General features: G+C 34.6%; 2 protein-coding genes, 1 long non-coding RNA gene and 1 pseudogene across 3 annotated transcripts; 3 read left to right on the forward strand and 1 right to left on the reverse strand.

Annotated features, from left to right (window-relative positions):
- The first annotated feature begins 840 nt into the window (after nt 1-840).
- LOC148203851 (uncharacterized) lies at nt 841-1,577 on the forward strand (annotated as a pseudogene).
- Nucleotides 1,578-1,970: 393 nt separating this feature from the next.
- Nucleotides 1,971-3,340, forward strand: LOC148203852 (uncharacterized). The gene is made up of 4 exons (XM_088107786.1): nt 1,971-2,525; nt 2,606-2,829; nt 2,907-3,136; nt 3,237-3,340. Exons 1-4 carry the CDS (start codon nt 1,971-1,973, stop codon nt 3,338-3,340), a joined length of 1,113 nt encoding a protein of 370 aa, XP_087963912.1.
- A 3,784-nt stretch (nt 3,341-7,124) lies between these two features.
- LOC148203853 (uncharacterized) lies at nt 7,125-9,760 on the forward strand. The gene is made up of 2 exons (XR_015784271.1): nt 7,125-7,268; nt 9,380-9,760. It is a non-coding gene; the product is annotated as an uncharacterized LOC148203853 (long non-coding RNA).
- Nucleotides 7,128-9,475, reverse strand: LOC148203854 (uncharacterized). The gene is made up of 2 exons (XM_088106598.1): nt 9,378-9,475; nt 7,128-7,287 (listed from the first exon to the last, which is right to left on the reverse strand). Exons 1-2 carry the CDS (start codon nt 9,473-9,475, stop codon nt 7,176-7,178), a joined length of 210 nt encoding a protein of 69 aa, XP_087962724.1. The 3' UTR covers nt 7,128-7,175.
- Nucleotides 9,761-12,659: the final 2,899 nt, after the last annotated feature.

The raw sequence follows: 12,659 nt of genomic DNA on the forward strand, positions 1-12,659 counted from the left end.
GGAAAAACCCTAACTAATGATGAAAGAAAGCATAAGTCTTAGATTAAGATGCAAGCACAAATTCCATATATGAGAGCTTCAAAAGATTACATTGATTCCCCAACAAACATACAAGTTAGTTCACCATATTCATGGTGAACCTAGATGAACAATAATGAAAGAATGAAAGATAAAACCCTAGAAAGGTGAAGAGGTAGCCTGAGCATCCAAGATCCTCCTTCAAAGGGGTGGAAGAGAGAGTGTTGCTTCGTTTCTACCAAAGATACAAACCCTAGGACGTCCTAAAGCTTATATACTATTCTAAAATTACAAAAAATCTAGGTCCAAGCCCATAAGTGTGCCGCTCAGCGGTAAAGTACCGCTCAGCGGTAAGTGCGTGAGTAGTTTCTTCCCCTCAGCGGCCATTTTGCCCCTCAGCGGTTCCAACGTGAACTCCTGAGTGCCGCCCAGCGGTAAACTGCCGCTAAGCGGCAGTTGCGTCTTCTCCTTTTACACTTTTTGATGTCTTTTTTGATTTCATCTCTCTCCTTCTTCACTTCTTTCACCAAATTCACCTTAAAACCTGCACAAAAACACTGAAATCAAGCATAAACCTATCTAGCTCTCTTATTTCTGAAAATATGAATAAAAGCATGATTTCAAGCTAGTTTCTAAGTGTTAAAGGTTGCTTTTAGTATCAATTTAAGCATGAAAATAACAGTTTTTCAACTGTTATCAGTCCACCATGGTGGGACCTTGATCAAAGAAGTCCCCTTTAATTATATAGGCAGGGAGATAGTTAATTGGGAGGTAGACCCTGATAAATGGGGTTATTTTGGAGTATTATGTTCACTTAACCATATGGGTTACATGCAAGTAGAAGAATTATATTACAATGTCCAACATGTTCACTGTAATAAAGGAGCTATGAACATGATGAATGTGGCTAAGTATTTGGGGAAAGTGAACCTATATGTTGTGCATGGGGTGGACGAAGCAACTATCTTAGAAAATGATTAGAATGAGATTCTTTTGCTATGTGAAGGTCATGCAGAGAGTGGTGAGGGTAATGGCATGGGAGGAGAACATGTTGAGGGTGGTGAAGAAGGAATTACAGACGTAGTGGAGGGTGCAGTGGAGGTTGAGAATGACTATGCAGTGGATGTTGACAATGAGGATGCACGGGATGTTGAGAATGACGATGCATTGGAGGTTTAGAAGGAGATTTACTGGATGTTGACAATGAGGATTGGTTGGATGTTGAGCATGACGATGCATTGGAGGTTGAGAAGGAGGATTTAGTGGATAATGAGGATGTTGAGCATGAGGATGCAGAAGATGATGAGGTTGCAGTGAAGGTTGAGAATGAGGATGAAGTTGAGGATGTAAGTGAAGAAGCATTGGAAGTGGATAATGAGGCTGAAATTGAGGTCGAAAGTGAACAAGTAGTTGACGTGGACATTCAGGATGGAGGGGAGGTTGATAATGAAGAAGAAGTGGAAGTGGAAGTGGAAGTGAACAGTGATGATGAAGCAGGAATGGATGATCTGAGTGGTGATGAATACGTGGATGAAGATAGTGAAAAAGAAACCCAATAATGTAGGGGTTTGTCAGATGATGATTGGGAGTCTGATAAGCTTTTAACTCCTGAAAATAGTGCAAGTGAGGAGGATGACAATGATGATACAATATATGTAGGTTCTTTCTCAAAAATATGCAAAGCAGAAGTCCATGGCAGATTACAAGTGGGAAGTGGGCACTATTTTTACTAACAGGGAAGAGTTTAAGGATGCTATTAGAAGGTATGTTGTTCATGCTGGGAGGGATCTAAAATTATCAAAATGATAACCATAGGGTGAGGGTGACATGCATGGGTGGCCAAGGTAAGTGCCCATGGCTAGCTTATTGTGGTTATTTGCCGTCACGAAAAATTGGCAATTGAGGAAGATAATGATACTCATAGTTGTAGTAGGCAACTTAATATTAAACTAATGAATGCTAAGTGGTTAAGTCAGGAGATAGATAGATCTTTAGTTGAGAATCCTAGTTTAAAGGTGAATGATATTCGTACTAAAGCATTAAGAAAATGGAATACAAATGTTTCAATATCCAAGGCAAGAAGGGCAAAGTTAATTGCCACAAGACAGGTTGAAGGAGATTTCAAAGAACAATATAAAAGGGTGTACGACTATGGACATGAGCTGTTGAGGTGTAATCCAGGGTCAACAGTGCAGATTCAAGTTGACTCTCATAATGGTGACCCAATATTTCAAAGAATGTATGTTTGTCTCAAAGCTTGTAAAGATAGTTTCATAAGTTGTAGGCCCATTATATGTTTAGACGGATGTTTTTTGAAAGGTGTTTACAAGGGGGAGCTGCTGACTGCTGTTGGTAGGGACCCAAACGATCAAATGCTATCCCTTGCCTATGCAGTAGTAGAAGTGGAGAACAAAGACAACTGGACATGGTTTTTGCAATTGTTAATTGAAGACCTCGGGGGCACTGAAGTATGTGGAGGGTGCACATGGATGTCAGACCAGCATAAGGTATAATGTGCAGCTTATATTCATTTTTAGTTAATGCTTTTGTATAGAATATGGTTTTATTACTAAATTTAATTGTGCAGGGGTTAGTCTTAGCTATCCAGGACCTTCTGCCTCGGGCAGAACAAAGATATTGTTTAAGGCACCTCTATGCAAACTTTAGGAAAATGTTTGGTGGGCAGGTATTAAAAAATCTGATGTGGAGTGCTGCAACCAGCACATATCCCATGGCTTGGGAGAGAGAAATGTTGAAAATTAAAGAAGTCAATGTTGAAGCATATAAATACCTCATAGGCATTCCCCCAAGGTAACCCATTAGCCATTATATACACTTTAGTGTCACAGATGCATTGTAACCCATTTGAGAATTCTTTTGTGCAACAGGTTTTGGTCAAGGTCTCGCTTCACAGGTCAACCAATGTGTGATACCCTTGATAAAAACATCACTGAAGCTTTCAACAGTGTTCTCATTCATGCAAGAGAAAAACCAATTATCACAATGATGGAGGATATCAGAGTGTATCTCATGAAAAGGTGGGCCACCAACAGAAGTAAGGTGACATCTATGGACTTCACAATATGCCCAAAGATAAAGAAGAGGCTTCAGAACGAATGTAATTTGTCAAGATTTTGGCTGCCAAGGTAATGTTATCACCACAGTTTATATACATTTTGTTATTTACGTTCATTGCTCATGTGCTTCATTTCTTTCAGCTGGGTTGCACGAAAGATTTTTTAGGTTAGACACACTTCATCCGTTGGGAACAAGTTCACAGTGGATTTGGACACTAAAGAGTGTAGCTGTAGAAAGTGGATGATCAGTGGCATCCCATGCTGTCATGCAAATGCAGCAATGAACTATTGTAATGTTGATCCAGACAATTTTATACCTACTTGCTTCAGAAGATCCACATATGAAGAGGTGTATACGTCCATAATTTTTCCACTCAATGGTCCCCAACTATGGCAAACCACAAATTTCAATGATGTACTACCACCAGTGATAAGGAAGTTGCCTGGGAGGCCAAAGAAAAAAAGGAAGTTGGAGGCATGGGAGTTAACTAAGGACGACACTCAAATGTGTGTTGGAGGGCATAGGAAAAAGTGTACCATTTGTCGTCAGAGAAAGCACAACATGAATAACTGCCCTTTACGGCCCCAACCAGCAGAAGCAACCCAGCCATCATAAGCAACCCAGCCAGCAGAAGCAACCCAGCCAGCAGAAGCAACCCAGCCACCAGAAGCAACCCAGCCACCACAAACAACCCAGTCAGCAGAAACAACACAACCATCACAGCCACCTCCAAGTTCCCAATCATCCCGTCCAACAAAATTCAGAGTAAGAAGAAAAGATAGATAGATAGATGAATTGCTTTATTATGTACTATACTGTCTTTATTTTGGTCACAAACATGTATTGTCTTTTTATATGAATTAGAGGTTATATGTATTCACTATTACTTTGGTCACAGATATGTATTGCCTTTTATGTTGGTCAACTGATATGTATTGGAGGTATGATGTATTGGAGGTATTATGTGTCTTTACATGAAATGGAGGGATTATGTACTGCCTTTATTTAATGAATCAAAGTGGTTTCATCATGTTTTGGTCAAAGCTTGTACTTAGATTTGTAATATGTGCCATTAGTCATCATCATATGCATTATTGGGTTGACCTATTTCAATATTTTTAAACCAAATGGGGGACTGATTCGAATAATCTCCACTGAATTTAACTTCATATAATGAATTTTTAAACCAAATGGGGAACTGATTCCAACATTTTGTACATTGCATTGCATAACTAATGTTACACCAACCAAAACACCTTTGCATTTTCAAGCATCCAAATACATAACAAGTATTAAGCCAACTTATAACAAACACCCAAATTCACGATCTAACTAAATCAACCTAAACACAACTTGAAAATGACAAGGTCAACCACAATACACACACACAAAGCTACAACTAACAACTTCATCCTTTTCTGCATTTTATGCAAATCCTTCACTGCATTTTTCATCTCACTTATTCTCTTCATAATTGTGCAATCTTTTTCATCCATGTTGTCTTCACAACACCACTTGAAAAAGTTACAGCAGCTCCCAATTGAAGATCCACCCTGTTATTCACCATGTTAGGGATCTATGAACAAATGCATCAAGTCAAGTCAAGAAAACATTAATTGAGAAGGGTATACTTCAAACCTTGTAATGAGGACAACCCCAAAAAATTTCTCCCAGCATTCTTCGTAGTTCTGGCCACTTTGATTACTGCAATATCACCACAGTAACAAGTAGGGATTAACCCACCTCCCCTACAAGCACCACCATGGGACAAATGAGAAGATCCTTTGACCCAGCTTTTCGAAAACGAAGAACACCCTTGGGAACCCATTCCTATGTCTCCCCAAACACTTCCCAATCCTCAAAGACCAATTCGGAGGAAACCAAACCCTAAGCCTTTATTTAATGAAAATCACTGCCACTACCATTGCCACGTGAACTTTAATGAAAAACACTGTCATTGCCACGTTATGAAGGTAAACAACCATGTTGCACAGATCACTCCACGCTGTCAGCTAGATCGTTAAATATTTAACGTCGTGACAAAAAAGGATTTAATTGTACACTTTTTTCACAAGTTGAGGCGACATTGAACTTTTTAAAAAAGATAGGACGGACTTGAACATTTCCCTTATAAAAAGGGACCAAAAGAAGTATTAAGCCTAATTTTAGTCAAAGATTACCTTTCCACGACTTTTTATTTCAATTTTTTTTATCAAATATTTTATAAATCCAAATCAATTTTAATGGGTTTGCGTTTATTTGAAAATAACATTAAACATAGAAAAATCAAAAGATGTAGATGTAAACTTCTTCCATAAAATTCAAAATGGACGGTTTGATTCTTACATATTATTTAGAGGTCACCAACCACCTCGATATATATATAATATATATAATATATATATATATATATATATATATATGGGGTTTGCTAACGCGCGTACGCCTGTTTTTCAGTTGGTACATTTTAGCAATGTGTACCGGGTTTTAGTAGACAAAAATATCCTTATATATCATGGATTCTAAGTTTTAAGGTTAAGGGTATTTTAATAATTTTCATTCTCAAAACTTAAAAAAAAAAAAAAAGAAACCCCCAAACCCTTGCTCACCTCTCTCATTCCTCTCAATCATTTCTCTTTCATCTCTCTCACTCTAACCTTTTCTCTGTCATCCCTACTGTAGTTCCAATTGAAAAAATCAGAAACACCCTCCTGTCTCTGTCATCCCTACTGGAGTCTCAATTGAAAAAATCAGAAACACCCTACTGTAGCCCCAATTGAAAAAATCAGAAACACTTGCCGTTAAACAATCTTACAAAAAAATGATTTTATAATGAGTTTTGATCTTATAATTTTTGTCTCATCTAATTTTATCCAATTTTCACAAGCATGAAGGAATTGGTAATTGACCTGGAAAAAATCAGAAATACTTGTTAAACAATTTCTTACAAAAAATGATTTTATAATGAGTTTTTATTTTATAATTTTTGTCTTATCTAATTTTCACAAGCATAATGACATCAGAGGAATTGGTAATTGGCCTGGAAAAAATCAGAAACGCTCGTTGTTAAACAATTTCTTACAAAAAATGACTTTATAATGAGTTTTCATTTTATAATTTTGTCGTATATAATTTTATCTAATTTTCATAAGCATAATTGACATCCGAAAGAATTGGTAATTGGCCTGGAGGGTTTTTTTTTAGAGATGATGATTCAACATATGCAGATGATGAAATTAGAGAAATTAGTGAAGATGGTGAAATTGAAGAGATCTTGAATGAACCTTTGCCTGAAGGTGAATATGTCAATGACTCAACTCTTTACAAAGGCAAATTGTTTAAAGGCAAGTGTTTCTGATATTTTCAATTGGGACTACAGTAGGGATGACAGAGAAAAGGTTGGAGTGAGAGAGATGAAAGAGAAAGGATTGAGAGGAATGAGAGAGGTGAGCAAGGGTTTGGGGGTTTCTTTTTTTTTTTTTTAAGTTTTGAGAATGAAAATTATTAAAATACCCTTAACCTTAAAACTTAGAATCCATGATATATAAGGGTATTTTTGTCTACTAAAATCCGGTACACATTGCTAAAATGTACCAACTGAAAAACAGGCGTACGCGCGTTAGCAAACCCCTATATATATATATATATATATATATATATATATATATATATATATATATATATATATATATATATATATATATATATATATATATATATGAATAACCTATATTTTATAAACTATAATAAGAAATTATGATATTTTTAATTTTAAAACAATTATCATAAAAATAAATACATATATTATAAATACAGAAACTGTGATTAAAGAAATATGTAAATTTTAGTGCACATACGTTTTTCTTTTATTATTATACCAAATATATTAAGCATTACTTTTCTTGTACATTAAATAAAACAAAAGAACAGCTGGTAATTAAATATTATTAAATAACTTGAAATGTTTCATCTTATAAAAAATTCTGTATCATTTAGAATTGATTGAAATCGAAGGTGCGCTTCTAGGGTTCCCTTTCGCAGTTGAGATTTGAGAATTGAGATTCGAGAAAATGGCCGGTTTACCAGCGAGGCTCCGTATACAACCCGCGGACGTCAAAGCAGCTGCCATGTGGGGCGTTGCTGCCGCCACTGGCGGTCTCTACCTCGTTCAGGTTAGCATCCTTGTTCTCCCTCCGTTAAAGTTGTTTTTCATTTGTTTTTTAGTTTCTGGCTTCCGAATTTGCCTTGATGTCAAGGATTTGCGCACTGTGCCTTGTTCGGCTCCTCGCATTTGGCGAGTTTACATACTGATCTGAAATTTAGTTATCGAATTTATGTGTTTTGTGTATTTTTATTTATTTTTATCTAAACTCATATTTGGATTGCCTTGTGTGAATTCGTTTTATAATTTTAATGTTCTTTGGAGCGTTGTTTTTTAACTATCTCCGATGTAGCTGTCTGAAGGGTTGATTCAACGATCACGTGTTTGAGTTTGCTTAATGGGTTTTAATTTGCAGTCTCGTGGTAAATTGTGTCAACATTTGGGTCTCTGTTTGTGTAGTGATATTGTGCATTGTTAACTTTGAGATATTTTGTTTTCCTTTGTTAAATCTCAGGCTGTGAAAAATTCAGGGGTGAGACTTTGAAGTCAATTTCAGTTTATTATCCTCATTAAATGAAGATTTTCGAAAGAGAAATTAAGGAATGAAATTCATCTACTCAAACATTATATATAAAGGAAGAATGAAAGGAAGAATGAAATGAAGAAAGAAAAATGAGGTAAAATGAAAAAAACAAAAATGACTTTTTCCCCTCCTTTTCGATTTTCTGTGCTTCCCATCCCTCCTCTCCTCTCCTCTCCTCTGTGGTTGGACTGCAAAGAAAGTGGAACAAATTAGGCTGGCATAACCATTTATCAAAAGTTCATTGATGCAATTAGGGAGATTTTAAGCTCTATTTTAACCCTGGCTCTTCTCTTGCTGTAATTTTAAATGGTATACAAGTATTTACGTCATAGTTTTATAAAATTTATTACATGTTTGTTTGCCATCCAAATCATTTTACAGTGTGACACACGGTTCAAATTAATTTTTGTGGTTAAAATAAGTTTGGGCAAATGGATCGATAACATTTAACGGTTTAAAATTGAAACTATCAGAACCAGCTCTGCCAAACATTAAAACAATTGAATACTTGGTTTATTCAAGATTGATTCACGTTTCGTTGATATTTAATAATTGCCTAATACGGGGTGTTGTTTCGTACATTTTCACTTGCTATTTTTTTCTTTATGGTGCACCAAATGTGTTTCTTAGATTTTTTGTTTGTGATGATGTTAGAAATCTTCTCTGTTGTACTCTCAAGTTCCAACAAAAAATAGTTCATATGTTCTGCTTTTAATGGGTATCTTATTGAGCGTGTTTCTTTGTTGAATTTGGCATTCCCTCCTTGTCACAGTAGAAAAAATAAAATGAAAATTTTCTCATCACATATTCCCGAGCTTCTTGGAGAATGAAGAGTGACTACAAAAAAAATTGTGCTTGTGCCAATGAAGTTACCCCAACTTTTTGAAGATGTAGATTATTCTTGATTGTGATGACGTGTGTCAAATACCTTCGATAGAATTATGGACTGATTTTTAGATGCTAAAATTAATGAAGGCTACACCTCACTCAAATAGAAAAATCCAGGAATTCAAATATGAATCTAAGTCCTGCTGATGCTCAGAACCTCTCGTCCAAGCGTATTCCCTTTTCCCTTCAAACCATTGCCACCTGCACTACCTATCCTCCCCTCTACTCTCTTTCTCTGCAATTTCAAATCTTCCTCTTTTCTTTCACTGCTCAGCCTTTGATTTTGCTCTTAAGACTTAATGACATGAATATTTTCTATTTTGTCATCCTCACCCCTATGATTCACCGACATTCCTTCTCTTTCTTGTAGTATACCTTAGTATATGACCTTTCTTTTTCTTTTCTTCTTTTCTCCGAATAACCCAACATGATGAACTAGACATACATAGTTAAATGTGTAGAAAGGACTGTGATAATGCTTCCAAAATAGAACTGTTTCACGGTCTGTTCCAGTGCTCTTGGCCAACTCTCTTTAGGATGTTATAAGAAGTTTGCTTAAGTATCTTTCCTGACTTTATTAATATCATGCCTATTCATTGGTTTCTCTATTTTGGTATTTGTGTCTCTGTTATTTTGCTTCTGTGTGTATAGTCATATCTGGATTCTGGTTGATTTTTAGTGAATTCATGTATTGTTTAAATCATAAACAGCCATGGGGATGGTTGAAGAAGACATTCTTGGAGAAGCCAGAACCTGAGCAAAAATGAGTTGGCATCTGAGAAGAATGTTTTGAATTTTGGGATCATGTGAAGAATGACTCAAAGAATAATGTCACTTTCTGCTGAGGTCTTCTAGCACCTGGTTTATGTTATAAATTTGGATATTAAATTTTAGCATTCTGTGCTGGTGGTTTTACCGGATTTTTTTGTTTTATATCAACTTCCTTCTTGCTCCACCATTTCGAATTTTGTGGCAATAACATTCTCTGCCAAAGATGGTACATTTGGAATTTCTCACCTTTCAATTAAAAAGAACTGGGCACACGAGATTCCTGAATAATCTTCAATGCAGGGTCCATTTTATTTAGTTTTCATTTGCATTTCTTGGGTTCCATTGTTTTACATTATTTTAAAGATCTTTTGGTAACTTTTATTCGGATGTAAGCATCTAATGAAATGATTTTTTTTAGGATAAATTTTTGTTTTATTCTTGTCACTCAGGTCTTTTTCATGACTCAGATTGTTGAATTTTATGCCATGTACAATGAGGAGGTTTTGAATTTATGATGTGTATTATTTCTCTAATGGAGCTACCCTTAGAGTAAAGGTGCTCAGGCCAAAAAGGTGGGAATATAAACTAATTGTCCTTGTTAAAGTTATAAATCAAAATGCAATGAAAAAAGTTAAAAGATATATTTTTAATAATCAGTCTTTATATTATTAATTACTTTTAAAGTGAATTTTCAAATAATTTCCTAAGTTTAAAAAAATGTCATAATATTTCATAATATCAAACTAACTACAATTATGTTTTCAGTCAGTCATAATATAAACTTTGAAGTTGTAGAAGTTTTAGGTTTCACTTAAAAAGTTAACTATAATATTAAAACAATTACAATTGCCTAATTTTTAAAAAAAATTGCAAAATAGTCCTAACCATTCTCTGATAAGCCGTACTATTTTAAAAAAAATTTAAACTTTTGTTATATTGCTTGTAAGATAAAATCAAAATAGAAAAGCTCAGAGTCTACTCCACCTTGCTTTGACAAAAGAAAGAGCAGAGTTCTGTTCAATCTTTCAGTGGGATTTTTTTTTTTTTTCATATGTGGATAGAGATTGCAAACACATGCTGAGTCACACCAAGGAAAAACACGATGTTGGTTTTATATTAATGCTTTGACCTTTGAGGTTTATGAGCATTGAAAATGAAATTGTCCGTCATTATTAACAAAAATATAAAATATATTCAAATTTTGGAGAAAAAAAAGACATGCAATTTTACAAACGTATTTAATATTTTAGAAATTATACAGAAACATAAACATATTTTATCATGTTTTAATGAAGGCTTGTTTTCTTTTAATGAAATGACTAGTTAATTGAAACTATAGTCTTCTATGTTAGAATAATAAATATAATGTTTTCACTTTAAAATAATTACAGGTGAAATACAAATAATGCAAATAGTACATCTGTGACATTTACAAATATGTCAAAGTTAATAGTACAAAGGACAAGGACACTATTACACACGTGTAGGACTAAATTTATAATTTTTTTTATAGGACTAGAAAACAAGACCATGCATAATATTGGAATGGTTACCTTATTATTTTCTATGTTTACACTTTCTGGGATTTTTTTCTTTCATATGACGAAACATGTTCTTAATAAATATTTCTTACTCATGTTCGTTGTAAAGATTTGGAAAATAGTATCTAGAAGTGACAATGCATTAAAAATAGAGATTTAATTATTTTAATATTCAAAGGTTTTAATATAAATAGATTTGTTATAAACGAGTTTCATTATTTTAAAACACATTATCTTTTTAGAAATCATTTTTCTAGAGTTTTCTGACTTTTTTTAGAAGTTCTTCTTCTCTACTCATTTGATTGAAAAACTTATACCATAGTAGTGATCTTGGCCGGAAACTCTTCAATTCAGACTGATTAGTTTCTATGTCTAAGTAAGTTAGTTTTGACTTTTTTTCTCTAGTCTTTTCTTTCTTTTATTGCACGTGGACTCCGCTCATTTTACATGTAATGTCCAATCTTTTATAAGATTCTCTATTGATCACTGATACTAACAGTATACCCTGATCGTGTTTCTGTTTTTTGTAGGTACAGATAGAGCTCTTTGAACTAGGTGAGTGGAATAAGGTTCTCTAGAGTGATTAGTCTTCTAAAAGGTAAAAGAAGTTAATTTGTTTGTCTTTAATTTGTATTATGAAGCACGAACTGATAGTTAATGGTACGTGGAATTAATGTATGTTGAGTGTTATACCCAAAATGGTAGTTATTAGTATGTGAGTTGAATGTATGTTGAATTATATGCTTGAAATAAGTGTGTTAGTAATAAGTGTGTTTGAATAATTGAATTTGGTTGAATGATTATGGTTAAATGTGATTATTGACTTGAATGTTGTTGTTGTTGTGAAATTGTTGGTGATGAATTGGTTAATGTGTTGAAAAGAAATGATATGGGTTGAGTTATGAACTATTTTGGTCAAAAGGGGAGGTTTTGGTAGGTGATTTTTAGGATTAAGGGTCTAAAGGGATAAATAGTAATGTGGAACATATTGTAGGATCAATTAGAACTTGTTGATAGCTTGAGTTGATAAAAATTTGATATGGAAATGAGTATGAGTCAATAGGGTGGTTTAGGAAGGTTTTAGGCTCAATTTAAAGGTTTTGGAGAGTGAGATTTTGATTTGGGAGGTTTGAGACAAAGTGGAGTGTTTGGGGACTGTCTTTGAGTTATTTAGGATTTGTTCAGCCCCTAAGTTGCTAAGATATGCATCAGAAAAGGTAGAAATGATTTAAGGTCTATGAAATGGAGTTTTAGTTGTCATGAGTTAGATTTTCATTGTAAAATGAGTTTAAACATGGTTGAAGTCGGGATACATACTTTTTGGTTAGGTCTATTGTAGCTTAGAAGGATGCAAGGAGATGATCCCTAAGGTGAAAATGGTTGTGGAAATGAGGTGGGGGAGGTGTGTTGGTCACGCAAATGATGGTGGTGAGATGGTAAGCTCACGGTTTTGAGCTAGGAGGTGAAGATGGAAGGTAGTTTGATGGTTCAATGAGAAGTTAGGCCAACTCCATGAGGTAGGTGACTATAAGGACTTTTAAGATTGTTCTAGTCTTGATCAAGGATGTATATGGCTACAATTTGGCAACATAACATTACATTAATCAAGATGAACTACAAGGGTGGAGACATATCTATTTATAGGCCAAGGGTGTCTCCTTCTAATCCTAAAAGTATG

The sequence above is a fragment of the Vigna umbellata genome, chromosome 2 (genome assembly GCF_029865625.1).
Source record: "Vigna umbellata cultivar VRB3 chromosome 2, Vumbellata_1.0, whole genome shotgun sequence".
NCBI lineage: Eukaryota > Viridiplantae > Streptophyta > Magnoliopsida > Fabales > Fabaceae > Vigna > Vigna umbellata.

Coding starts and splice junctions, on each gene's coding strand:
- LOC148203854 (XM_088106598.1), bottom strand. CDS start 9,475: ATGATCCCAAAATTCAAAACATTCTTCTCAGATGCCAACTCATTTTTG. Junction 7,288..9,377: donor CTTCAACCATCCCCATGGCT/GTTTATGATTTA, acceptor ACTTTAACGGAG/GGAGAACAAGGATGCTAACC.
- LOC148203852 (XM_088107786.1), top strand. CDS start 1,971: ATGAATGCTAAGTGGTTAAGTCAGGAGATAGATAGATCTTTAGTTGAG. Junction 2,526..2,605: donor GGATGTCAGACCAGCATAAG/GTATAATGTGCA, acceptor TTAATTGTGCAG/GGGTTAGTCTTAGCTATCCA. Junction 2,830..2,906: donor CTCATAGGCATTCCCCCAAG/GTAACCCATTAG, acceptor TTTGTGCAACAG/GTTTTGGTCAAGGTCTCGCT.